Raw genomic sequence first — 27,901 nt, forward strand, 5'->3', positions numbered from 1 at the left:
TTTCTTCTATTTTTCCTCTTTGTTTTCTTAGTGTGGAGCACTTCAGGTCATCTTGTTCAGGAAATTATATAGAAAAACTACTTGCCTTCATCAGTTTTGACATTCAACTTATATTAGGCTCACTATTACTGCCGTATTGCCTCTGCACCACTTTAAAATAAATGCCATACAGAGTTTGACAAGCAAACTCAATATAGCTTACTTAATGTACAATAATCCTCATTGTTTATCACATTTGGGTCTTCATGTTTTTTGGTTCAGATTTCATCAGGACACGTAAAGCATAAAAATTAAGATTAGTTGAGTAGAAAGTACTTTTTTCCCCTCTGAGATAAAGTCTAAATGAAGCAGGCGACCAGAATGAATGCACACGCAAACGTTCCGATCCAAAGATCAGAAGTCATACAAGCTAGCTACCGTCCCGACTACCGGAAGTCGTTTGTAATCACCACGCCTAGCTTGACGCTGAGGCTCCGGAAAGGCAGCGAGTTGCAGCGAAAGGGAGCAACCGAAGACGGCGGAGGAGGAGAGGAGAAAAGAGGATGATGGGCGCTAATATTACTCTACATAACTGACCCATATATCCAACAGTAGACCCAGATATCATCAAGCTTCCACTCGAGGAAATCCACTCCACAAAGATGTCTGCGTCCGCGATATTCATCCTCGACCTGAAGGGAAAGGTAAGTTTGTTGAGACTTGTTGGGAGGGGGAGGGAAGTTGATGTTCGATAACACCTGCTTCTAGAAAACAGTGACGTTTTGATGTATTTGAGCCTTTTAGGTACTTGTTAGCACACCAGGCTGGATACACTGACATTTCTGAGCTAAAGTAGGCAGAATGTGTGACCTCGCGTCAGACGAGCAGCAGTCAGGAAGAGAGGCTGAACTTGTCAAACTGGTTCGACTCCTGTTCACTTGACACAAGGAACTGTTTCTCTGCCCCGATGGTACTGGAGGTGATGTGTCCTTCTTCAGTGGTTTATTTCTATTATAGCAGCCTGAAACTGCATACTATAATGATATCTGCTGAATATAGAGAGCATCTCTAAATTCCTTCAGTGCTTCTAGAACTGTGCCTGCTGAACTAAATTATTAATCATTTGAGATATTTGAGAGATTTGTGGGCTAAACTGATGTATTTCTAGAATGGTGACTTGAGCTGACCAGAGGATTCGTGTGCAGCGGGTCGGCTAAAACGATGAAAAAGTTAAAAGTCAGCTTCTTGAGTGGTTTATGTCATTCTACATGTGAGTGTTCGTGGTGCATTTGTTCCCTTGAAACTTTCAAATCACTGGAAGGCTGTTATGTTAAAGGCTAACTGTGCGTCAAAAATACCATGTTGAGTCGAATATTGTGGTGCTGTGGAGAAGTACAGCCTGCACATCATATTATACAGACACACCACTTTCATTTGAGTGTGTTTTTCCATTAAAATCAAGAATAGTGACGTAAGAATGAACGCACCACGCCTGCAACATCAGTCTCAGTTCATCAGATTTACATATTTCTTTAAAACAGTGCAGCCCTACACTTAGTGATTGTTGATACTGCAACATTTGGAGGATCATGTCAGTATTCTCCATCAAGTTGAAGCCCAGCGTGTTGTCTTGGCGTTGAATTTAGCCGCCAGACGTCGAAAACCACTTTCAACCAAATATTGGCTTCTAACGGCGTTGTCGTCCAGCTGGAATCCTCCAGAACCTGAATGATATTAGCTTCCCATCCCAGAGGGCTGAACCTGGAGTCTGACTCACCATAGCCTGAAGGCTTTGAGATGAATGCTAACATGCTAGCCTGCTAGTTCATGCAGTACCTACTGTACCTTCATATTCTTCCTCCTGACATTTCAGAGTATTTAATGGTATTTGTGTAAAAAAACAACAACAATATAGTACATGAAAGAGCTGTGAGGGTAACTGATGATGCAGCTCATGTTTGTGTTTTCTTTTGTACTAATACTGTAACATTCGTAGTACTCGCTGTCACAGTAAGCTGTTGTACTATCAGTACTGAGTAATCTCTAGTGGCTCGAAATGACACAACACCTCGGTAGAGCATTTTTTTTAAGCGGATTGAAAATCAGACCTGTGGGATTTTCTGTATACGTCCTACCATAATTACCTTGATGCCATTTGAGAGAATCTCAAATTAAACGGCAGGATGATGACGCTCAGCAGGGATGCTTCTGTACCGGCTCTTTCACGGCTTATCAATGTTGTTGGCAGAGGGGAGCAGCTGGGAAAATGTGCTTTTACAGAATAATGCAGCTGAAGAAAATGCACGGAATTTTGCTTTGTTCAGGACTGGGTTCTCTACGCCCTCCTTGCTGATCTGGTACCAGTCACTGTGTTTAGAAAAGGTAAAAAGTCTGGTAGTTGAGACATTCTACTAAAAGCCAGGAGCGCCAACATCCTAGACGCCGTAGCTGAAGAGCCATTGAAGAGTCCCTCAGGGGGCGGTGAGCGTAATTCCATTTGTATTATATTCGCTGCCCCTCTAGAGCCGGTCTGCCACTGTGGCTACAAATGCTAACACGAAGAAGTCCTGAAGCTTCCCTGTAATCACATTTCATGCTTCAGGCTGACAAAATGTCCTGCTGCTCATTACCCCCCCCCCCCCCCAAAAAAAACAACAAAAACCCAAACTTCTTGGCTTCAACATGTTCACGCACTTAAAATATAATCAGGAAGCGCCTGTAACGAACGATGCCATGCTGATTTCAATAGCCTGACGTTTCATTGGAGGAAGCAGGTGCCAGCAGTCTGGTGGCCAGGAGCTGGGACGGCCGGGGGGGGGGGGGGGGGGGGGGGGTCTTGAGGGTAGTGGGATGAAGGCTGGAGAATGGGTCAAGACAGAGGGAGGGAGGAGAGGACTGAAGGTGATAAGCTACTGATTCACCCCAGGGCAAAGATAGCTAGGGGGAGGGAGAGAGAGGCAGAGAGAGAGAGAGAGAGAGAGAGAGAGAGAGAGAGAGAGAGAGAACCTCTAATCTTCACAATCAGAAACCCAGACTATTAGCGACAGATCCTTTTCCCTGATGGCACTGTAAAGCATACAGATTCTGCAGAAATTCCCTTTATAGTCCTCCAATAAATGAACCCTGTGAGGTTTAGACACAGAACAGGATGAAATAAGAAACAAAAAAAGAGTGAAGTCGGTGTCTTCTTTTATCCATGGAGCTTTGGCCGACTCTCCAAAACCCAAATATATTCAGTTTGCTTTGCTTTGACAAAAACTTGCAGCTCTGTTTTAAGAATGAGAGGCAGTGTGTGTGTGTATATGTGTGTGTGTAAAGTACGCATGCGATATCATCGAATTGTTAATTTTTTTCCTCCTGCCATCCAGAAACAGCGTTGATGCCTAATTATTTTTCGATCAGATGAAACTGCGTTGGCAGCTGAATTGATTTCCATTCTCCCACATCACATCTCGGTGTTCGCCGTTGATCTGGTTGAATGAGGAATCTTGAGCCCGTGCGAGCCTCCGGTTTGGCTAAAACAAGAAGCACTGTGAGCACCGCACAATGTTAAATGGTTGCAATTGACGAACCGACTCAGTAGCGTCTTTTTTTTTTTTTTTTTGCGTCCTTCAATGTACCATTATGCTGTTGAGCCGCCATTGCTGAGTCACTCTAAAACACCCTTTCCACTGTGATGCTGCTGTTAACTGTGATTACTTGCTATTAAAGGCTGATGCAAAGGGACGTCAGCTTTTTAGATGCTGTCCCCGTTGGCCCCGCTGTGGCGAACTCTGGCGAGACTTCCCCGCATTTCCATTTAGAGGTCAGCAGCGAGTGGCTCCTATTGATTTCACACACTGTAAACCAGCACTGATTGCCTTGTGTGTCCCAGTAACAAACTTCCTCCTAAATCCCTCCTGTGACTTTCCCTTGAATTTTAAAGCCGTCGGTGGTTTCCAGAGAAAATAGTTTATTGATGTCGTTTGCGAATCAAATAAGAGTGCTGATGAAGGTTTTCTACACCATTTTCAATAAGGTCAATAAATAGGTCAAGTCTCTCTCATAGTATTCTTCATTGTGCCCTTTATAAAATAGATTTCTGTGCTCAGCGAACCAGTTCTAATTCAGCCACTGTATGAATTTTCTCCGTACCTCCCTACTGTGAATGGTTTCGGCTCATTTAGGAGCTAAATATTCTCCGGGGGAGGCAGCACTCAGAACCTCCGCGCTGTTGTGAGAGGGGAACCTTGGTAACCTCACGCTTACACACAAATAATCAAATCAAATCGCAAACCATATAACAAGTAAACCGTATAAATCAAAGTTTTTATTATATAATTGATGTCATTTTTGAATATTTTTATAGTTTTGATAGTCCTGCTAGTTTAATCCTCCACCACAAACCCAAGGCCCAATCATGCCAAAGTAGAAAACAATAATGAAATAGAATCATACAGATTTGAGCTCCCAGCACCGTTTCCCCATGATTCGTTCTAAAGCTATAATCTCTCACACTTGCCTTCTTTTTTTTTTTAACACAAATTCTCTCGAGCGGCCCGTTTAAGATCGGACACGCAGGACCGTCATGTGAAGGGGACGAGCGTGGAGTTTTAAAAGACTGCATGACATCGCTGGATTTGTTTTCATCAGATGGTATATTGTCATAATTTGGGGGGAACAAATTCACTGTAGAATTTAATGAGACCTGTTTTATTAAGTAGATGCAGCCGCTTTGGGGCATGAAATATGCTAACGGTGTGAGGTGATGCGTTTGATGTGATCTGCCCCTGCAGAACACGCTATCAGATGTTTTCCTTTTTTGTTGTGTGTTCTGGTAAGTATCGCAAGAGGCAGACGCAGAGAGCGAGCTGTCGCTCTGTTACCCTCACATCCAGTTATCGTCTGTTGACACTCTCAAAACAAGTGGCTGTTTGGCAAACAGGGGATGAGAAACTTGTTGTCACAGCTTGTCGTCGTGGTAACTTGTTTGATTTCATCTCGGAGGAGCTACTGAAACATAATATCGGTATCTGATGATTGATTTGCAACATTCAGCGTCTTCTTCAAAAATGCGGTTTGTTTGTTTCATTTTGGATGTTTCACTCTCGCTGTGCAGAATGCAGAGGGCCACACACACACACACACACACACACACACTCATTTCCTGGAAAAGAACATTTGACTTGATTCAGACTCAGACAAGTAGATAGATGTCGCTCTCTCACCTCTGCGTGCATCAGGGAGGTGAGTCCTGCAGAAACCAGCTGACTGCTAGTTAGCTTAGCACAATGAATGGTAGCGGGTGAGGAGTGCTGGACTCTGTCATTTCATGTAGGACCTGAAAAGCTGCACTGTAGCTTTGGCCATCAAAAGGAAGAGCGCCATGGCCGACTTTTCAAGAGAGGATGAGAATGATGACTACTGGACAACCTGAGATACTGAACCTGATCTGTTTGTTTGATGACTCTGAGTCATGCTAACACGTCCCACCAACTACCATTCATTGCGTTAAGCTAACTAGGAGAGAAGGTGTCTATCTTGCGTCTGGTTCTCTGGAGGAGAGCTGGCGTGTTCCTTTAAGATTCCTTCAAAGATGATCTCAGCTGTTTTTCTCTCAACATCTTCCCCAGCTGTAGAAATTCGATGTCTGGCTTCTTCTGTGGTGAATGTCAGTATTACATTCTTTTTTCATGCAAGGATTGCTTTGCCTCATTCTCCGTCTCTGGTGGCCTCTGAACCCTTCGCTCTGCGGTTTCACTCTTCTCTCACAGAAGTGAAGCAGTGGTCTGTTCATATCCTTTTTTTCTCTCCTAGATTGCTTTACGTTCCTGGAATTTCCTTTTTTTTAATTTATTATCTCCTGGCTTTGTTGTATGTGACCCCACTGTGACCTGTGGGGAACACAGACTCCTCTATTAAAAAAGAGGGGAAGCTCTTTGTGTGTGTGATGTTGATCCCTCAGGCATAGGAGCTTTGATCTCTTTCTTCCCTTGATTTTGAGAGTCTGGACGACTATAAAACTGCTGACTCATCGTGTGTGTGTGTGTGTGTGTGTGTGTGTGTGTGTGTGTGTGTGTATGTTTCCATTGAAATTAGTCTAAATGAACAAATCTTGTCAGTGCTTTGAAGAGAGTTGATTGATTGGAAATGTAATAGTACTCAAATTTCATATTGTTCTCGTTAAGAGAGTTACACCCTGTTACTGCTCAGACTCTTAAGTGTGCTGGACATCTTTTTTTTTTTTTTTAAATCCCGCAGTGAAAAAAGAGACATGTTGTGATACGAATTGGCGAATTTCTGTCAAATTTGGGTAAATTGCATTTTTGCTATCGTTTGAACTTTGACATGCTGTAAGCGCTACTGGGAGTGACGTTCTGGGTCGTGTCGGATGTTTTGTTGTTGGTCTTGTATTGCACTGGTGCTGGGTGTTTTATTTTAAACCATGAGGGTTAAAGCAGGGACGTCTCCTTTATGTGTTTAGTCTCAGAATCTGATATCAGAGAGGGCGGCTTTCTGCTGTCATGCAGGGAGAGATCCACTAAAGACCTGCCACGTCCTCGAGTGTTGAAGACTGGATTCTACGCTGCAGACTTTTCACAAGACCCCTCCATTCTTCATGGTCTGTGTCCACATAGTGTTGGTTTGTTTGTTTATTTGTTTTGCTTAGAATCCAGGCAGGGACGAGGGAGCGCTGGGATGATGCGCCTCTCAGCACCAGGATAAATGCTGCATAGTTGTCATCTTTATATATCAACAACATCTTTACAGTCTCTGTAATGGGCTTGCATCATTCATTTTTAAGCTCCTCATACTTTGTGAGAATGAGCTAACACTGGTGATGTCCTGCCCTGACCGCTCAGCCTGACAGCTGTGGAGCAAACATGATGAGGGGGCAGGATACGATCCATCAGAGACATTAATTCAGTGAATTAATGCACAACACTCGCCATTATCATTCTGTGTCCGGTGGATCTGCTGCTCCTAATTGGCCTTTCCCTCTCCATTAGTTTCTGTAAGAAATATCATATTTCTTGATAAACAAATGCTGGAAGAAGGAGTTTCTCCTCATTGTGTTGGTTGGAGTGACAAGTCCTGGCTCAGGGTGATAACGCCACTGGCTTCAGAAAAGTTCAGTGATTTTCAATGAGAATCTCTCCGGGCGAGCAGGCACGAACAAGGTGGAGCGGTCTGAAAGAGAAGCTGGCTGCTACAGTTTTTCTTGTGGTGGCTCCTTATCCAGAACAGTTGAAAAGAGCAAATGAACTGCTGGTTTGATGCAGCTATCGCTGATTGAGGCCATTGACTAGTTAGCTTCCCCATCGTCCCTTTATTCAGTCTTTTTAGAGGGTGATAAGATACAAGTACGGTTCAACAATATTTTGCTTTGCTCCTTAGAGGCATATCCATCTCCAGCACTTAATTTTCTATAAATTTACAATTTTCAAGAGGTTACAAATCCCAAGAATCCTCTGGCTCTTTCTAAATTTCTGCATTAGCTCTAAACTGTGTTTCATGTTCAAAGACAGTTTGCGTTGAGTGATGAACTTGAGTAGAAATTGCAGTTTTTAGGCAGTTTGTGGTTACTGAAGCACCTTGAAGCTTCAGTGCTCAGGTTTATTATTATTCCAGTGAAACGCTGTAAATATTTTATGACTGGCTTGTGACTATGAAAGTGTCTTCTGTCTATATGTGTGTTTTTGTGCTGCATTCAGGTGCTGATCTGCCGTAACTACATGGGTAACATGGACATGAATGAGATTGACCACTTCATGCCCATCCTGATGAAGAGAGAAGAAGACGCAGAGATGACTCCGCTAGTCACCCATGGCTCCTCCCACTTTCTATGGATCAAACACAACAACCTTTACTGTATCCTTAAAGAGAACACACCACAAATAGTCTCTGTTTAGTGTCTGCTGTTGTTGATTTATTTTTTTTCCTAAAATCTTCAGAGGAATGAATAAGGACAGAAATAGAGGAACTACTCATACCTGAGTGTCTTCCTCCAGCCTCGGCTGTCTCCAGCTCCATAGGAGGTTGAATGTTTTAGGTCTTTGTTGCAGGCAGCTTCTGAGCGCCTCGGCTTCTGTTTCATCACTTCATGTATCACAGCCAGTTGAAAAATTTAACACAGATTCCCTGTGATGTGTTATGCACTGTAAATCCCCTTTTTTCAGTGCGAGATTGGGCAGTCAGACTAAGTTACACATTATTAATTCAGCATGATATTGTCAGTAAGTGCTATTCCCAGTGCACCACATTAGACAGCTGAGCCATTCTACCTCCCTGTGGCCATTTTCTCAATTGCTTTTGATGCGTTCGTCTAACTTTTATATCATTGCATTCATCTCATAACTAAACACAACTTGTCTAGTTTTTAATGTCAATGTAGAAGAATTTTTTTTTATTTCTTAACGGTCATTACTTTCAGTGGTGGCAATGACCAAGAAGAATGCTAACGCTGCGCTAGTGTACTCCTTCCTTTATAAAATAGTTCAGGTGCGTCTGTTTTCTGTCTATGTTAATCTTGAACTTGGACTGTCCTCTTGTGTGCAGTGTTTACTCAGCCAGCCTGGTTCTTTTGTTTACTGATGGATCCTGATGGCGAAATTCAGGTTAAAAATGTCAGCAAGTTGTCTGTACACATACTGATACAAAAAAAATCAAAGCTGTATTTAAAAAAGATCCCCTTAAGGCATACTCTAAGATGTAGTGAAGTATCTTTACTTTGAGTAATAGGTTGTCATCCCAAAAATAAAATGATCTCATTATAATCCCTTGAAATTACATCCTTCCTGTCTCCTGTGTGGAAAAGTCTGGACTCTATGAATAATCGATGGTCGAACAGTACGCTGTTTTTCCAGTGGTCGATGCTGATATTGAGAGAATACGGGGATGAATGTAGATGTATTTATGGCTAACATCATGCTAAAACAACAAGTTAGTAACAATAACAAAAAAGAAAACTGAGATGAATATCAACAACTGACGATGTGTCTTGAAACAGTATTACTATACTCACGTGCATAGTTTTAGCCAAACCGCTAATTGCTTGGATTGCTTTTATATGTGACGTCCAGCTGGTGACTGAAGCTACAATGAATTATGGAGACTTGTTGGGTGAATGAAGTGACCTGAAACAACTGCTACGCCTACTGAGCTCTGCAGGTGTTTCATAGCTTCAGTGGAGTTATGACCAAAGCTGCGTTGGATTTGTCAGATTTTATTATTTTATAGACAGCTGCCAATCAGAGGTCAGTGTTTTCAGGGCTTGTATTATGCTGTTGTCAGGGACTGCGTGTAGATAATCACATGACCATCCAGCTGTATCAGATGAGGTGCTACTATTTTCTTCTTTAATGTATCCCTGACCAGTGCTAATGCTACTAAAAACAAAACAAAACAAAATAACAGGTGACCAGCGGGTTAACATACGTGTCAGTTACATTTTCCTAAATATGCACTATGCAAATATGTAAATAATTGGCGTACTTGGAGTGCATCACTTGTACCCGTCTGCTTGTCTGTGTAGGTTTTTAAGGAGTACTTTAAGGAGCTTGAGGAAGAGAGTATCCGTGACAACTTTGTGACAGTGTACGAGCTGATGGATGAAGTGATGGATTTCGGTTTCCCTCAGACAACTGACAGCAAGATACTACAAGAGTAAGAAAAATCACACACACACACACACAGAGAAGAATTACAATGATGATTGCTGTACCACCTCTGGGAGCTTGATTATTATTTCCTTCATTAAAGTACATAACGAGTTTCATTAAAATAACCTGGAATGTTTTCAGGATATATCGAGCATGGACGTGATCAAGATGATCTCTGGAAGTTTAAACCAATTTCTTTGAACCATTTGATCCAGATTGCTTCCAAAACATTATCATTTCTCCTTATTATATTTTTTTCTCTCCAATTGGCATCAAAATCCATTAATTTTTAAGATATCCTGCTAGCAACGAACATACAAATGTGACAATATTGTTAATGTTTGACATTGTGACGTCCCTCCATGGACCAAGTGATGAGTATAATGAACTGAGCTGCTACTACAGCTGCGACTACCACTGTGTCTCAGTGTACACAGGGTTGTTTTGCCATGTCTCTCCTCAGAGAGTCATTTGTTTCCAGGGAAAGTCTGGAGCTGTCCACAGTACCACCACAGCAACATAGGATCTGTGTCTCCATTTTCTGTTTGACTTATAATTAACACTGACATGCAATTGTGTATTTTCAAGTAAAGTCACTTTCTTTTGCATAAAGGTTTTGTGTGTGTGTGTGTGTGTGTGTGTGTGTGTGTGTGTGTGTGTGTGTGTGTGTGTGTGTGTGTGTGTGTGTGTGTGTGTGTGAGTGTGTGTACTGGGCTGATATTTACCAGGCTCCTATTGACACTCAAATACAATGACACCGTCAGCTGGACACACTCAAGACTCAGACAAAAAAGCCTTGCTTTTCTCTCCAAGGAGACACACATGTCTTGTCTCTCTTGTGCATAAACACACACACACACACACACACACACACACACTCATTGTGCCTTTCTGTCTGCGGGCTACTCCAGTTCTCTGACCTTTTCATGCCCTAAACATTCTGAAAATACTTCTTCATTAACTGTCTTTTTCTAACAGCGTATGTGCCCGTGTTTGTGTGTGTGTGGGGGGTGTGTGTGTAAGAAACTGCAGGGATGTCAACATACTCATCATAATCATGTGTGTCTTCATATGAACCCTCGTGTGTGTGTGTGTGTGTGTGTGTGTGTGTGTGTGTGTGTGTGCAAGTGTGTGTTATGACGGCTATTGTTATGCTAATCTATCAGTTTGCTGCCAACTCCCCTTCCAGATCCCTTCATTAGCATTTCTGAGGAGAATCAGGGCAAAACACAACAAACAGCAACACAACAAACAACCCATCAGCGACCCCAAGCCCACTTGTCACCGCCTTTCATCTCTTAGCACTTTTAGGTTTCGCTATGTGTCAACATGCATTCAAGACCCTCTAGGTGGGAGGAACTGGGGCAGAAAACCAGGGAGCCTCAATCCATCAATCAATCTAAAGCTGCTTTGTTTAGCACTTCAGGAAATGTATAGTTAGACTGAAAAGAAGACATTTTTTGTTTTGTGTTTGTTAAGTAGACTTCAGGAGGTATCTCCTCCCGTGGTCGTGACACTTGGCTCAGACTTGAAGAGTTAATTATTCAAATGAAGTACAACAATCGTGTTCATTTAAACTGCAATACATAAGTCAAGATTTTGAGCTCATATTTAGTTACGTCAGTGACAAAGACTACTACAAACAATCAGTGGTTACAGTGTGATGGAGTCTCTCACGTTTCAGCCTCTCCACAGACAGAGCTGGGTGCTCCCAGAACTGGAAAATAAACAGGAAGTAGCTTTACTGGGTTAAGTTTTATGTTTAAGTTCAGTTGTGTGATGAGGTCCGTTTTATTTATCCTGTGTACAAAACATCACGAATGAGCCTCAACTAGTGGAGTGCCCAGTCAAAACTTACCCGTCGGGGACGCTTCTTGCAGGTGATGCTGAGCCAGTTGACCAGAGGGAGCAGCAGAAAAACTTCCCTTTGGGCGGTCAAGTTGGTCCTGAAATTTGGAGTGCATCAAAATACAAAAACAGTACAAAGAGATACTTGTCGCCTAAATAGGAGGACGGCTCTGATGTAAAAGTTGTTGCTTGCAACCTCAAAAATACACTCGCTAGGAGGAAGGATTAGATTTACTGTTGTTGAGCAAAGCCCCCCACCTACACACCCAACCACGCACACGTGCGCACACACACACACACACGCACACGCAACACCCTCTGTCCTCAGACCAACAATGCATTGTGGTGTGACTAACACATTTTTGCAATTTTGGTTACCAGAAAACGTTGATCTGTGCAAAAGAGGTTAGAGCAGGAGCTCTACCCACACTGCCTGCATAATTTACTGCAGCCCATCTCTCAAATTACAGACTGCATATAGAACATGCATATCATTCCTGTTGCTGTTTTAAGTCAACTGACAGGAGATTCCTCATGCATAATTCATCACATACCTCAATAATTAGCGCCATTTATTCTTAACATCCTTTTCTTTTTTTTTCTTTTTTGCCTGAACACAATTTCAGCACTTCATCTGCCCTGTTGTAGGAGGATATTTTGGAGCAACATAATGTAGTTTTGAGGACAACACGTTAATGTGGAGCAGTATGTCAGTAAGTCTCTGACTGTAGAGAAAACGTTCAAGTGTGGGGAGAGGAAGAAAAGGGTTTGAATAGGAGAAGCATGCAGGGAAAGAGGAGTGGTCACAGGTATGGACACAGAGGGAGTGGAGAGATGTTTTCTGTGATAAGGCATGTTTGATGTGTGTGTGCATTCATGTGAATGGGTTCTTGTTTCAACAGCTATACTCCATGTATCGTAGTCATATGGCCACATCAGTAGGATTACTTGGACTTGCACTGATTAAACATTTTAATTACCAAGTAGCTGGGGCACCATTTTTTCTCTGGGACACTTCCTCGTACCAGCTCAAGTATGACCACACCTGTTTGCTATTCAAACTCAACTGAATAGGTTGCACATACCTAAATAGATTTCTTATACAAATATAATTATTGATTCCTAAAATGAAGCAACTGTAGTAGAATCATATTTCAGGGAAATAATATGGAGTTAAAATCAGACAACTGCAGTGTGAATGAGGTCAGAGAGAAGTAAACAGTGGTGGGGAGCAGGTGTTTGAGTAAAAACAGTCCTGGTCACATGTTGTTTATCTAAGTATGGCTCCCTCTTATTCTCATGCAAGTCATTATGACTCTCTGGACACAGTCAGGGAATTGCTAAATCAAACTGTCTCTCCAGCTTGCACACTAAATGGCAGGAGTTCCCCTGCCAGCGCAGAGCCAGCCCTTTGGGTAACACACTCTGTATGCAGTTTTCCTCAGGTGCAAGTTTGGGTTTTTTGCATCTGTTCCTGTTTGGTAATTTCTTGGCAGGGAATTGCACCAGCGGTGGCGTAGCTGAGGCTGTGTTTACGCTGATTATGGTGTACAGTGGAATTTGGTGCCCTTTTCGGCATCAACTGGCCACCTCTTATCACGAACACAGGGCAGTTTTTGTGGCTTCAGCTGGCAGAGGTACAGACTCAGAGTTCTCAAAAAAAAAAATCCTGTAATTTATTTTCATTGCTGTGGCTTTTAATTTGCTACATGCTGCTCCATCCACAATAAAAGGACATGTGCATCAAAATATGTTTTTTTTTTAAGAAAGACTCTTATCTGTAATGTTCAATATATTAAAAATAACCCAAAGAGTCCTAAAAGCCAGTAAATAAACTACCAAGCCATTTCTCTCAGCTGGAAACGAATGAACATGGCTAGTATTTAGTCATGTTTTTGACTGATTCAAATCCAAATCTTAACAATTTCGTGCAAAGTATTTGAATTCCACATATTTAGTTCTAAATATGTCTGCGTGTTGGGTCTTATCACCATTGCTCGCGTCACAGGATTCCTTCCAGTGTTGGTTGCATAAATGGAACATATTTATTCACTTAGAAGGCTGGTAAACACATCGAGCTCCATCTGCATCTTTACCTGCTTTACCACCGACAGCAGGGAGTTTCCATCACCAACAAAAAGTAAATTGATAGGATTTCTAAAAGAAAGTTCAGACAGGAAAACTGACATCTTAGCATTTGTCCTGCAGCATTTGTGCCACTGCTCTGATCGTTTTAGTTCCCCAAAACTTTTTTAAAAGCTCAAGGGATCAGGATTTCGATGGGGTTTGTTTGTCGGGCCGCTATCAGGATTAATCAAAAACCCTGAGGGAGAATTTCACCAAACTTGGTGGAGGGGTGTAGTTTGGGCCCAAGACGAAGCCATGACATGATTACATTACAAGTAGTTGAGCTGTTCTACCTTGACTGAGTTAAATACTCTCTGAATGTCCTTGAGTTTTCCGGAGTGATATTTGATAGTGCAGAATCATGTAAAAAAAAATGCATATAGTTACATTGTCACAGGCTGTGCTAACAAACCATTTATGTAAATCCCCACTTCCAATTACACCCATGAATAATCTTCATATAACGCAAACATCAAGCTCCTCAAAAACTATCCTCAAGAGAGAGCATGCCGCAAATAACACCCTGATATGTGTCGCCATACTGATTATTGATTTTGATGAGATAAAAATGACATTCTTCTCTGCAGGTGACTTTAAAAAGAGGTGAGAAGATTAAATTATTTAGCTCTGCAACCCTCTCTTCGTTTTATCAGTCTTCTTCCAACCAAAATGAATAACAGAACAGAAGATGATACTGGTTTTTTTCCCCTGGATGCGTCAAATCCAGGTTGTGTGGTTCCAGACAGAAGCTTGAAGCAGTCTGACCTGTGCTCCTCTGCCTTTGTCTCCTTCAGGTACATCACCCAGCAGGGTCATAAATTAGAGGTGGGGGCTGTTCGACCTCCTGCCACTGTCACCAACGCCGTGTCCTGGCGGTCAGAGGGCATCAAGTACAGGAAGAATGAAGTTTTTATGGATGTGATTGAATCAGTAAATCTACTGGTGAGAAAAATAAATGCTCGTCAAAGTTTATGCGTCCTGGACAAAAAAAAACAAAAAAAAAATAGAAGAGAATATTTTTAGACTCAACAATGAGTTTAGCCTGTTGTGACTCCTGCACGCAGTTGCTCTCTTTCCTGGAATTGAACTGCTAATGAAACAGTCTCTCAACAATCCGCCATTGTGTTTTAGTATTTATTTTGTCTTAATTGTCTGCTGTGAAGAATGAGAAGCTTTTTCTCTGTAAATCAGGAAAATCTGAAAACAATACAAGTCACATGACAATGCAGTGCTGCCAGCTGAATACTTTTAACTACTCTAACAACTTTTTCCATGATCCTTCCCAACTAATTACATTGTAACTTTTCAATAAAACTGTAGTAGAATATAAAATAGAGTCATTTTGACAAGTGTGTGTATGAGTGTGTTTTTGACTGTGTGTGTGAGTGTGTAGCAATGCGACTGGTCGCTAGACTAGAGAAGCACAATATAACTGCAGCCCATTTACCATCTCCATGAATGTGCAGATGAGCACGAGGCGTAGTTAAAACTAGAGAGAAGACGGATGACTTCCCTCTGAAATCTATTAACCTTGAAGCAGCTCCTCAATGACAAGGAAACACAGCAGCGCAGTTTTAAGAGACAAAAAGAAACTGATGCATTATGGATGTGTTAATCCACAGTTGTAAATACTGCAGTTGCTGCTTCCTTTTCTTGGACCAAGGCCTTTTTTGAGCCACTTCACAGCTTCTTCATGCTCTTTCTCATGAATGGCTGAAGTACGTCTCTCATGTAGTATGTAAAGAGAGTTTTTCAGTCTTCTCCATTTCTGAAAGGTTGATCTGGAAATCTGTCAAATGGCTTAACACGTGTTTATCTGTTTATTAGAAGGAATTAAAAAAAAAAAGTCCTCCAATCTTCTGTTCTAATTGTGCAGTGTCTGCTCTTCTCATAGGTGAGTGCCACTGGCAGCGTCCTGCGAAGCGAAATATTGGGCAGCATTAAGCTGCGAGTGGTCCTCTCAGGGATGCCTGAACTCAGACTGGGTCTCAATGACAAAGTGCTGTTCGAAATCACAGGCAGTAAGTAACAATGAACACACCTTTTAAAAGTCCAGAGATGCGTATGTATGGCGTCCAGGCTCACAGGTTCATTGTGCACTTAACTTTTTCACATATCCACTATGTCTTTCTCGACAATGATACTTGTATTGACCTCCTAAATAAGACAATATTCCAAATTAAGGGGTTTACATAATTTTCTTACTGAATATTTCATTCATACCCCTGTTTACATGCTCCAGAGCAGTCCCACTAATGAGTGTTTTACACACCCTCCTGGATTTCCCTCTGGAAGTGTTTTTTCATGTTGCAGCCGTGGTAAATTGAGTGTTTTCATGCTAACAAGGTAAAGCTGAGTTTGGAACAAGCTGAACCCTGTGTTGTTTGACTGCTGTACAGGCCTGCCAGGACTTCATTGTGCAGTTAAAATACAGGCCCATCTACAACTCACATCGCCACTCAGATCGTAATACTCCACTCGTCTTTATCCGATTATTGCTCACTCCGACTATGACCTCATTCCAGTGAAGGTAATCAGAAATTGCTGTTTACATGGCAGCATCTCATTCAGAGTTTTACCTTCACGTTCCCAATGGCATCATATTGTCCAGGACTCTATGTGAACTCAAGCTGCTAGGATGTGATATTATTTTTACAGTGAGCACGATTATTTCAATGCTGGAAGCTTTCTTGTATTCTGAATTACAATTTTCCACCTCGAAATTTGCTTGAACCCAGCACAAGTGCCAAAAACCCTTTTCAAATAGGCTTCCGGTTGATGAATGAGCTGTGACCTGTTCACACTCACCTCAGATTCACCTCACACTTGTGCCTTTGCAGTTTTTGCTTTCTGTCTAAACCCCTCACCCCGGCAACTCCACTCTTAGCTTACCTTTCATCCCCCCTCCTTTTCCACTCCTCCCAACATTCCCAATTTCCCCTTCAATGTCTCCCACTGCTAGATCTCCTTTTTGCCTTTTCCTCACTGTCTTGCCTTTTTGCTTCTGAGTTAATCCTCACCCCAGGCTGCAGCCCTTCAGATGAAAGGTGAGGGTCTGTAGATGTGGTGTATATGCAGCCCCAAATCCCCCCTACGGTGTCTAGTAGTCTGGGAAATAACATATCCTGAGAAATAATGATGAGAAATAATGATCAAACAGGCACCCTGACAGATACAGAAATATATATTCACACTGAATGTTTATACAAATATCAAAATATGTTTTGCACTTTCATCCTGCAGTAGCTACACTGTTTTACATATCATTTCACAGTCATTTCCTGATTATCATGTTTGTGGGATCTGCACTATTTAAACTCAGCTGGATGCAGCTGAATTAAAATAAAAGGCATAAATCATGTGACACTGCCCTCTGCTGGCAGAAGCCCAGAAGACAGGGATGTGAGAGGAATTCTGCCTTTTACTACATGTTGAGTAGATCATTCAAATAACTGCAGTTTAAATTTATGATCAGTTGCTCAAAAACAGCAGTTGTTTTTTTTTTAATTTGTGGTCTTTTGTATGAAATTTCTGCTCATTCATAACACCGAAGCATCACTCGCCTCCTGTAGATGTTGGAAGCTGTTGGATGTAACTTTATGGTTTTAATTGGATCATTTTCTGTAAAGACGGTTTATAAAAATCTGCTCTGTCTGTATGAGCTGCAGTGCAGGCTTTCACTGGTCTTTTAATCTACACTTTCTGTGGGTATAAATATTCATCAGACGCCATTAGAAGATGATGTGCTGTGTTTTTAACTGCTTCGGATGACAGGGATGAGATTAGCTTCCTCCTGCCTGCTGCTGTGTATTAAAAGCATGTGAGGAGGTGAGAGCAGCCTTAAAGGTGACTCACAGGGGACTCTGCTGGTTGTCCTCTGACATGGACACACACTCACACTTGTTGTGAGTCCCCTCAGGTCCTTGCAATGACAGAAAATGTCCCAGATGACCTTTCCTTCTTGTTTTTATGTGAATACTTAACGCATGTGTGTGTGTGTGTGTGTGTGTGTGTGTGTGTGTGTGTGTGTGTGTGTGTGTGTGTGTGTGTAGAACTGCTTCAGCTCTAAAGTGCTGCTATGCTTTGCTGGTCCATGATTGACATACAGAACCCCAGAGTGACAAAATAGAGAGAAGATGTCCCTTTATTTTTGTGAGCATAGAAAGGGAACATATTTAAGACCCCGAGATAGAACTTGTTACCTCCATTTAATTAATTAGTGGTCAGGAGATACAATTAGTTCTTACAATTTAGGTGTTTTGTATTTTTGAGGGTGTTAGACTGATGTGGGTTTTCCTACCTGACGAAGACCTCCACTGGACCCCAATTACACAACTTAGCCACATCTGTCAAAATGAGCACGAATAAACCAATGCATGCATGCATACACACACCTTGAAATGAACACACACACACACACACACACACACACACACCCTCTATCCTCTTAGACAGGCCTTATTGCCAGTCCTGGGCTGCATTCCGAGCAGGTGGAGTAGGTTTTAGCTGAATGGGGGATTTAGCTGAAGGTCCAGAGTCATTACAGCAGTTTTCCACCATCAGCATCCTCCATTAAGCAGCCAGGAGGAGAACCTCAGGTCTACGCCAGCAGACTACAGATGCCACCATTAAACAGGTCGCATTTTTAACTGCCTGTCGCAGTAATCCTGCGCTCATACTCCACGCTTGAGAGGTGTAATCTGGACATTATGTTTACAAAGAAAACAGTATGGCAGACACAATCTGTTCATGTTTGTCTATAGCTGCTGTGGTAGCACTATGAGCACACAAGTCGATTAGTTGATCCTGAGAACCTTCTGACCCTCTGTTCAGTGACGATGTTGATGAGGATAATGATGATGATGATGATGATGATGATGCGGGGGCTTGCTCTAGATCTGGTGGAAGGAGAGGTTGACCTTTGTCCTGAGGTTGTAAAAGTAATCAAGCTCTGTTTGCAAGCAGACTGCCGTTGTGCTGCTCTGCTGCTCTGCTGCTTTAGGCTTGTAGTCGGTTGTTGTTTGAATTCCTTTTCAGGTGGAGGGAGAGCGATTGCAGGAGAACTGCTGCTCCCCTTCTATGTTGGATGTGTGTTTCGGCAGCCTTTTTTGTCCTTTTACATGCAGCATGAGCACATGACACCTCATATAGCGGAATGTTTGAAACAGGGAGGCGCTGTTAATAATGTGCAGTCCCGATGCAGATCCCTGCTTATCAGCTGAGTCCAGCGCTGGATTAATGCTCTGTGTGAGACTCATGCCATTCTGTTGTGTGCTTGTCAACACATAAAATATAAAAAGATTTTCTCAACACTGTAAAACAACATGTAACATGGGTCGCAGTAGTTAGACGGAATTGTCCCAAACCCTGATGCTGCTTTTTAATGAAAAATATTCCAGTATAAAACAGATGGAGTACATGAGAGAACAAAGCACGTACTTTGAATCAGTCGTTTAATTAATCATTCAGTCTCAAACTAGTGCAAATAAACTTCATATGAATAAGTGGCCTGACAAAAGATAGATGAGCTCCATTTCAGTGATCGACCTCGGTGTGTGTGTGTGTGTGTTTGTGTGTGTGTGTCCGGGGTGTATCTTTGTGTGGCAGCTGGATGAGGTTCGGTGGGGGAGATGATGATGGTAGCAGGTTTTGAAGACACACTGTGGGTGTGTGTGTTTGTGTGTGGCAGCTAAATAATTGTACGGCGGGGGACAAGAAGAGGGCAGATGGATTCAGCAGCACACTGTGTGTGTGTGTGTGTGTGTGTGTGTGTGTGTGTGTGTGTTTGTACTTGGTATACCTCTTATCCCCATAACATAAATCATTAAATGTCGGGGTGACATCTTGGAGTAAGGTTAAGGTAAAGTTGAGTTAAGGTTAAGGTTAGTCAATTAGCAGGAAGTTGCACTAAAGTATGTCAATGTCATGTCCTCGAAAGATGACTGTGTGTGTGTGTGTGTGTGTGTGTGTGTGTGTGTGTGTGTGTGTGTGCGTGTGTGTGTGTGTGCGTGTGTGTGTGAGTATTTGTCAGTCATCATTACCTTGACCTTGATTTCCCCGAGGCTTAGTGAAAGCTCTCACTCTGGCTTCTACGTGTTTGTGTTTGTGTTTGTGTTGTTTGCGTGTATGTTTTGTGTGTCAGGAGAGAAGAGTAAAACAGTGGAGCTGGAGGATGTGAAGTTTCATCAGTGCGTTCGTCTCTCACGATTTGAGAATGACCGAACCATCTCTTTCATCCCCCCCGACGGCGAGAGCGAGCTCATGTCCTACCGCCTCAACACAACAGTGAGTGAGATACAAAAACAAGTTCAATGCACACACAAACACACGCACACACTGTCTATCACTTTGATTTACTTCCTTTTTTTCTCACGGCACATAGTTTTGTATGTTTTTGTTCTTTTGTGTATCACACCACCATCATTCATCAACAGAAAGCGTTATGTTGACCATTTTCTTGAGATAGATTAATAGATATTGAAGAGTAACTTTTCAATTATCAGGTTTTTTTAGTTCGTGTTCACAGCTTGTATCTGGGGTTTATGAGCTGTAGCAAGAAGAAAATGGTTGAGACTTGTGGGTTTTGTTCAGTCTTCACAAATGAATTCCACTCTAATGATTTTTTAGAAGTATAAATTCAGTGTTTAGAGGTACAAAGTTGATATCATGATAGGAACAAACTACACCATCGACCTCAACGTCACCACAGCTGACTTCCTGCTTCTGCTGCCTTCAGTTTGATGACTGTTCTAGTCTCGTTTAGCCACTTGTTAGAAAACGCCATTTTTAAGACACATAAACGCTTTACTGACTAGTTTCATTTCGTTGAACAGATGTTTAAATGTGCAAGTGATCACCACAGACCTCATTTTAGGGATTTAAATAAAAGCCAATTGAATGAAGGATCCAGACACTCAACAATACTCACTTCTGGGTTTTAGGACTCGTTCCAGTGCCACTCTGTTGAGGTCTAGGCTGATATATTTTCAAACACTCAAAACAATTTCATAAAATGAAAACATAAACCAATTTACCAAAATGTGGTTTGAATTAGTTTTTCTGTTTCAACTATTCAGTGTTATTGTTTAGCACATTGATGTTTTTCAGCTCAAAGCAGTCGTACAAAATAAGAATAGGGCTAATTGGAAATGTACGCCTCCTCAGATATTTCAGTGTTTTAGAGCTTGACCAGGCACCTTTAACAAGAGAAAAACTTCTCATACTAAATATCTTTGAGGAATTTCTGTTGGCGCAGCATATAAGTAAGTTTGATCCCAACCATTTTAACTGTAGTGGTGCGAGTGACGGTAGCGGTTGTGTCCCGTATGCAAACACACTCGCTGTGTCTCTTATCCACTGCCTGACACTTGTGTTCACCGTTGTGATGCAGTTCTTCGCTCGCCCTTTTGACATTGTCCGCTTTTTCTTTCCCTCTGACAGGTGAAGCCTCTCATATGGATTGAGAGCGTGATTGAAAAGTTCTCTCACAGCCGCGTGGAGATCAAGGTGAAGGTAATGATGAATAACACATAAGCACACACACACACACACACACACACACACACACACACACACACACACACACAGAGTACCAGGTCCTTATCCTCTCATCAACACTAGTCCCTCCTCTGAAACTTATTTAGTATTAATGACACATTCATCCCAGTTGGAACACCACAAGCCATCTGTTAGCTGTAGCCTAGTTAGAGCCACTCACACTTAAAATAACAAGTTGGAGTGTGCATAATCATTTAGATTTTGATGTTCATGCTTTCAAATGACATTTTAACTCTGTTTTGTGTCACTTCCCGCAGGCCCGGAGTCAGTTTAAGAGCCGGTCGACTGCCAACAACGTGTCCATTCTAGTGCCAGTGCCCAGTGATGCTGACTCACCCAAGTTCAAGACCAGCACAGGCAACGCCAAGTGGTTGCCTGAGAAGAACGCGGTGCAGTGGAACATCAAGTCTTTCCCTGTTAGTGTGAAACATTATCATAATATCAGAATTTACAAGCTAGAATACATTAGGTGCATTTTAATGCTGCACAACATTAGCAAAATGCATCATGTACGCATAAACTTTAATGATGTGCAGCTTAAAAAAAAGGTAGTCATCTTTTTTTTTCCTCCCAGCAGCCACTTATCACATTATGATCAACTTCCCATAAACACAATCATCCGTTTATTTTTGGCTGAGAGTCTCTGATACCTCCAAAATATGAGCAGAGATAACTGGAGTTTATTAATAAGAACGTGTGGAGCATTAACTGAGTTGAAGTTGCCTTTATCTGTCAGCTTCTGATATCTCTTGGGTAATGGATGGTACCTTCAGCCTGTCAGGGAAGGCCCAGACTTGCAGTGACTGGTGACATATTGTGGTCACCCAGCCCCTGTACGACGCTGCAGCACATTTTTCTCCGTCACCGTCCACCTCAGTACACCGTAGAACCGCACGTGCTCACAGGAAGCTGTATTTAAGTTGTAACGTTTGATGGTTGGAGGTAACAAACATGACACCTTGAATTGATAAAAGACAGATGACGACTCACTCGGCAGTCCACCGGCCCGCCGCTCCCACCACTTATTTACAACCCTGTTCTATACGTCTTACTGAAATGGAAAGTGTGTAGATATTTGATTTAACATTTATTGGTTGTGGGTGTGTTCTTCGAAAAGGTTAAAATGTTTGAATCATTTTTCTGGCTTATGCTCTGGTGTAGACAGGACAGGTTTAAAAAGTTTCCTGTAGAAATGAATGAGGATAATTCATAATTTCAAACAGAATCTTTTTTTAATTACTGTATTTAAATTGTGTTTTTCATAGAATGAAAGTTTCTGTCAATTTTAGATGAATTCCAAGTTGAAATCTAAATTTTCCAGCAAGTGCAACCACAGTCCAAACACAGAGCCACTCAGATGATGGGTCACACAATTGCTGGTATTGAAAAAAAAAAGAAAAAAGAAAAAAAAAATAATCCACTTTTATGTTTTTATAGCCAAGAGATGTTTGGCTCAACCATGGTTGAATGCTAAATGTCATAAACTGACGAATCTCATTCGTCCTTGGTATTTAGTTTAGACAAAACAACCCTGTGTTAATTGGAGTCTGACGTCAGGAATCATCAGGCAAACAAAAAACAAACAAACGATGTTCTCCATGAAATGATTTACTTGCAGCAGCAATAATACACTTCTCTTGTCTGTTTGTGTGAAGGGGGGCAAGGAGTACTTGATGCGGGCTCACTTTGGGCTGCCCAGTGTGGAGAGTGATGAGCTGGACGCCAAGAAACCGATCACGGTTCACTTTGAGATCCCTTATTTCACTGTGTCTGGGATTCAGGTGGGACCCTTTCCCTCAGGCTGGCTTTAATCCTGTTTCCTCATTGAACCGACTCACATTCACACATGAGTGTGCACTACAGAGAGAATGCAAAATGTCTGGATAGATTTAGTTCCTGTTAATTGTGGAGTTTTTCTGTTGATTCAAAGATCTAATGTGCCAGAATGTGACATTTTTTCCTAATACATCATCCTCAGTCCCTGTTTGATTGTGAGAACAAGACTGAGAGGCAGAGCGGATCGATGTGCAGCTGCTCAGTGTTACTTGTTTTAAATATTTAAAAGATAGAAAACCAATTTATAGCAGTCAATATGTGTTGGGCAACCACAAATCAATCGATCAGTCAGACTGCAGCACTGTGTCTTCCATGTTTGCTGAGTATGGAGAAACGTCAAGTCTATTCCCGAGTCACCGGTCGCCTCCACAGAACAAAGCTTTGAATGTTGTCTGTACCAAAACTTCAGAGCAAAAACATGTAGCCAGGGATGGCTCGGCTTAAATCACGATATAAAACAGAATTGACATATAATAACGACAAATTAAGACATATAATTGGAAAACACATCAGCACCTCAGTACACGGTGGTAAAGATGTGCAAATGAGACCCTGTAATGTTGATGTGAGTAGATAGGGGGCGCAAGAAAGCACAAGATAGTGAAATAATTCTGTGTCACCTGTCTGTGTACCCCTAGGTGCGCTACCTGAAGATTATAGAGAAGAGTGGTTACCAGGCATTACCGTGGGTGCGCTACATCACACAAAGTGGAGGTGAGAACACACGCATACACACACACGCACCCACACCTGCTAATCTGGGACAGGTTTCGAATGGCAGCAGTTCTCCTTTCTCTACTGATCCACGACCAGTGTTTTAATTTTTAAATCAAATTGGAAACTGAACTGAATGAGAGGTTTTTTTTTTAACTTATTGAGAGAAACTGAATATGAATCAGTAAGTGCCAGTGTATCGAATCTTTGCTTCTTTTTTTTTAATTACTTTCAAAGCTCCTGAAAACCTGCTCTCAAATGTTTTTCTCTAAACAGTAATCTATCAATCACTGAATAAGCAAACGGTAAAATAAAAGAATCTGCATCTACCAAGTTTGTACGCTTGTCCCAACACCAAATCCATTAGGCTGCTGGTTTCCGTGAGGTTATTGTGAGGCTAAATAGTTTTCCTTGTGAGATTAGCCTCAGAATCTGTCTTTCTGAATCACTCTTCAGTTTGTGCCCCAGGAATGAACCCGGCTCCATAACATCCATCATATCCCTTATCTGGCTCTATCACCACGAGCCATTGCCTTGCAGGCTTAGAATAACACCACACGCCAAGAATAGAAACTTTACCTGCCTGCTAGCTTGCAGGGTGCTGTATATTTCCTTTTTTCAGACTAGTAAACTCTCTCAGCTGGTGTAAATTCACCGAGAGGCAGTAGCCAAGCTGGCATCTGGTGATTCAATGGCTGCCCTGTGAATGAACCCAGATGCATCACATCTGTCATAATCCAGGCTGACACAGGCACAGGAAATGATGTGGAGTTGACAAGCTTTGAAATGTTATCAGCTTACGATCACGAGTACTATAATATTAAAATGTTATAGCTTTACCTCAAGCAGATCCCTGTTTGTGGGACACGTAGTATGTTCAGCCTCACTGAAGCTCCAGTATATTGATGAGCCTGCAGCAAAATCCTCCCGAGTCACTCACCAGTTTGAATGGGGGGCAAATGGAAATGCAATAGAGATCGAAGCCCAATACATTCACTGGATCGGGGCCAGAAATCATTAAGTTTCATACTTGCCATCCACCCCAGCAGTGAAGCTGCCTCTCTGGCATCAATCACGGCCATTACCAGACGCTGTCAGGTACGAGTCTGGAGCTGCACACTCGGAAGTGCCTGGAGGCTCCCAGGGTGGCACTCAGCGAATGCCAAGGTTACTATCACGTTGCTGTAACGTCAGCAAGAAGCGAAGGAGAGCGGGGTGTGTGTGTGTGTGTGTGTGTGTGTGTGTGGGTGACAGAATCTGAATGAGAGTGAGAGTTAAAAGAATGATGAAGTTAGATGGACTGGCGCTATCACCTTCCTCTTGTCTTTACCATCAGCAACATGAGGAGAGAAGACAGCAGTGATCACATTTCAGGCAACATGCAGACACACTGACATCGGCTAAACAACGCTTTGATACTGTAGACTGACTGTGCTGCATTAATGAGAGATGAACAGGCATTTAACCCAGGCTAGACCTCACCGGGGGCGGCGCCAGACCTCAGCTGTAACATTTAGATCCCTCCGAATAATCTTCTAAGCATTTCCCTGAAGTGTTTGTTGTTGCTAGGTGACAGAAAGCACTTCTGCATCCTTTTGTTATGAACATCAAGACTCTGCGGTTTACATTGGGAGTGCTTTCGGTACCAGCAAGGATCAGGTCCTCCTGGAAAACTCGTCAGGTTCTTCATATTAACATTTCTGAGAGAGAAGTGATGAACCCTGAAGGGTGAGGCTGTGTCTGACGGTGTCTCTTGAAATTTAACTTTAACGCTCTTCCTTTTAGAGGAAGGGGATCAAGAATGAGTTCATAACCTGTAGATTCACTGGATGCTCAGAAGTGCTGTGTAGACATTCAAACGTGCAGCAGGAGCTTATGGATGATCCTTTTACAGCCTGCAGGCTTTCACCCCCCCTCCCACCAGCATTATTACAGTTGGGCAACAAGGTCAGCCTCTTGTCAGCCATTTTGATGTGTCACGGCAAGGTAAACACAGGTGGAATTCATAGCATCAATTATGGCCCTGTTCTAATTAGCTCGGCCAGGTTCAGTGGACTGGCTGTGACACACTAAACACAACAGGAGCATCTCTAATTTTATCAGTTGCAGCTGTGTTTACGCTGCTGTGCTGTACGGGTCGAAAGTGCGCAGCTGTCTACCAAAGTTCAGGGTTGAAGTCAAGAGTTCAGTGTTGCCAAAATCAGCTTTTGGAAAAAGCAGAGCACCATAACTTCTGGTCCATAATCGAACGTAACCAAACTACTTTAAGCAATATCAACAAAGCCCGAATCATGAAAAAAGATCTTTTTCTACACTTTTCCCCTATGTCCTGTTTTCATGGCAGTTGTGTGATTTTACGACATCTAATGTGTAATTGTTTCTGCAGTAAGTTCAGGTCTTCTCAGGAACAGCGCCACCGTGCCTCTCGTATGAAAGCAAATCTCATTTAGAGCTTTAATCGGGTTTATACTGGCAATGATGTGATGTACAGGAGTGATGAGGGGACCAAAGCGATGTGTTAATGCTCTGCTGTTTCATTTCTTGGCAGATTACCAGCTCCGGACGAACTAAAGGGCACAGCTGCTGCTAGACGAATGGATATTTTCTCTCTGTCTTCCTCTCCTCATGTCTCTCTGTTCCTCCATGCCTGTGTGGGACAGGAGAGGACAAGTGCAGGAGGACACGATTCCATTCTGAATGAAAACGAAAAAAATCGTCGTCCCGTCCTCGGAGAAGACCCCACCCCCCACCCCAGACCGGAAGGGCTGTTCCATCACTCCTGAACTGTGCTTTTTTTTTTGGTTTGTTTTCAAAGCTTCCTCAGGACACCAGTATAAGTTTTATTGTGTGAATAATGAACTGATAACTTCATGACTCTGGCTGGTTTTAGCGAGTTCTCATTTCCTCACTTTTAATGTGATAACCCTCGAGGTTAATTTAGAGCAACATTCCAGGGAAAAAAAAAAAAGAATGCTAAATAAAAATGTAATATTCAGACATAGAATTTGAAGCAGCATCTATTTTGGGTGCGTGTCCACTTGCTCGTCAATTAGATGTTTCACTTCCTTATGTCCTACCATGTAAACCACATGGTTTTTAGTTTACTGGCACATAATTTCTGAAACGAACATGATATAATTGTATATTATGTTTGGTCCTTCATGGCCACCGTGTTATCCACAAACGTTCTAACTCAGAAGATCTCCATCTCTCTTGTACATTTGACTCAAACCTCCATAAACGTCCATTTTCTTATAAAAACTGCCGATGTAGCATCACCTTTTGCACTGTGAACATAATCCCCTGTGAACTGAAACTAACACCAGCGACCAGGTCAATGATTAATAAGGCACAATATTGTCTGAGGCGTTTGCAGTGTAACATAATACTGTCTGCAGTCCCACAGGACCTGTATCCTTGTCCTCTGAGAGACAGACGGACTGAAAGAATGAACACCGTGCAGAATTTTTGGACAGATTTTTTTTATCTGTTGTTTATACATCACTAGTTGGTCCCTTGTGGAAAGTGAAGGACACGAACAGACGCCAGAGAGAGGCCAGAGCGAAGGTAAAATAACCTGAAGTGATATCTTTGCAGAATATTGACAATATGTTGAGGTCATTGACTCTGTTTTTTTATGTGCTGACCTCAAAGCAGTTTGTGCATGCATTGCACCACTAGCATCTGTTCAGCTGCACTGCCACTAGCATAGAGGAGAGTTGCTGTTCAATCAGTCCGTAACCTAGCGTGGGAACATATTTCAGACACCAGTGAAAACTTCGGAAGAATTCTGTGTTGTTGTTTGTTTTCATTCATTTAACATCTACTGTTTGTCCACAGGAAGCAAAGGGATATATTTGGAAATAAACATGTTTTGTATCTTGTTATGAAATATTTAGCTGATTTTCTTTTTGTAATAACCAGAATATTCCAATGCATTGAAATGAACACCATGAGATTTTACACCAAATTTCATAGAAAATTATATAAAAATTTTTGTTGAGCTATGGGCGGCACCATGGTGCAGTGGTCAGCACTGTGGCCTCACAGCAAGAAGGTTCCGGGTTCGAGTCCCGGCTCGGGCGCGGGATCTTTCTGTGTGAGTTTGCATGTTCTCCCTGTTCCTGCGTGGGTTCTCTCTGGTACTCCAGCTTCCTCCCACAGTCCAAAGACATCAAGAGGGGACGAGGCTGATTGAT

At 42.2% G+C, this 27,901-nt stretch overlaps 1 protein-coding gene across 2 annotated transcripts; it reads left to right on the forward strand.

Annotated features, from left to right (window-relative positions):
• The first annotated feature begins 446 nt into the window (after positions 1-446).
• On the forward strand, positions 447-27,581 carry LOC147249540 (AP-1 complex subunit mu-1-like). Of its 2 annotated transcripts, XM_086223395.1 has the most exons (12): positions 447-683; positions 7,674-7,830; positions 8,393-8,460; positions 9,494-9,624; positions 14,390-14,537; positions 15,490-15,616; positions 19,738-19,880; positions 21,036-21,107; positions 21,410-21,568; positions 22,808-22,933; positions 23,627-23,702; positions 26,251-27,581. In XM_086223395.1, the coding sequence occupies exons 1-12, from the start codon at positions 642-644 to the stop codon at positions 26,271-26,273; spliced, it is 1,272 nt and encodes a 423-aa protein (XP_086079521.1). In that variant the 5' UTR covers positions 447-641; the 3' UTR covers positions 26,274-27,581. The 2 variants fall into 2 exon arrangements, with proteins under 2 accessions (XP_086079521.1, XP_086079522.1); XM_086223396.1 differs by lacking the exon at positions 447-683 and having other exon boundaries at positions 7,741-7,830; positions 8,393-8,576.
• Positions 27,582-27,901: the final 320 nt, after the last annotated feature.

The sequence above is a fragment of the Aulostomus chinensis genome, chromosome 14, assembly GCF_037954235.1.
Source record: "Aulostomus chinensis isolate RoL2024-O1b breed Wild chromosome 14, RoL_Achi_v1.0, whole genome shotgun sequence".
NCBI lineage: Eukaryota > Metazoa > Chordata > Actinopteri > Syngnathiformes > Aulostomidae > Aulostomus > Aulostomus chinensis.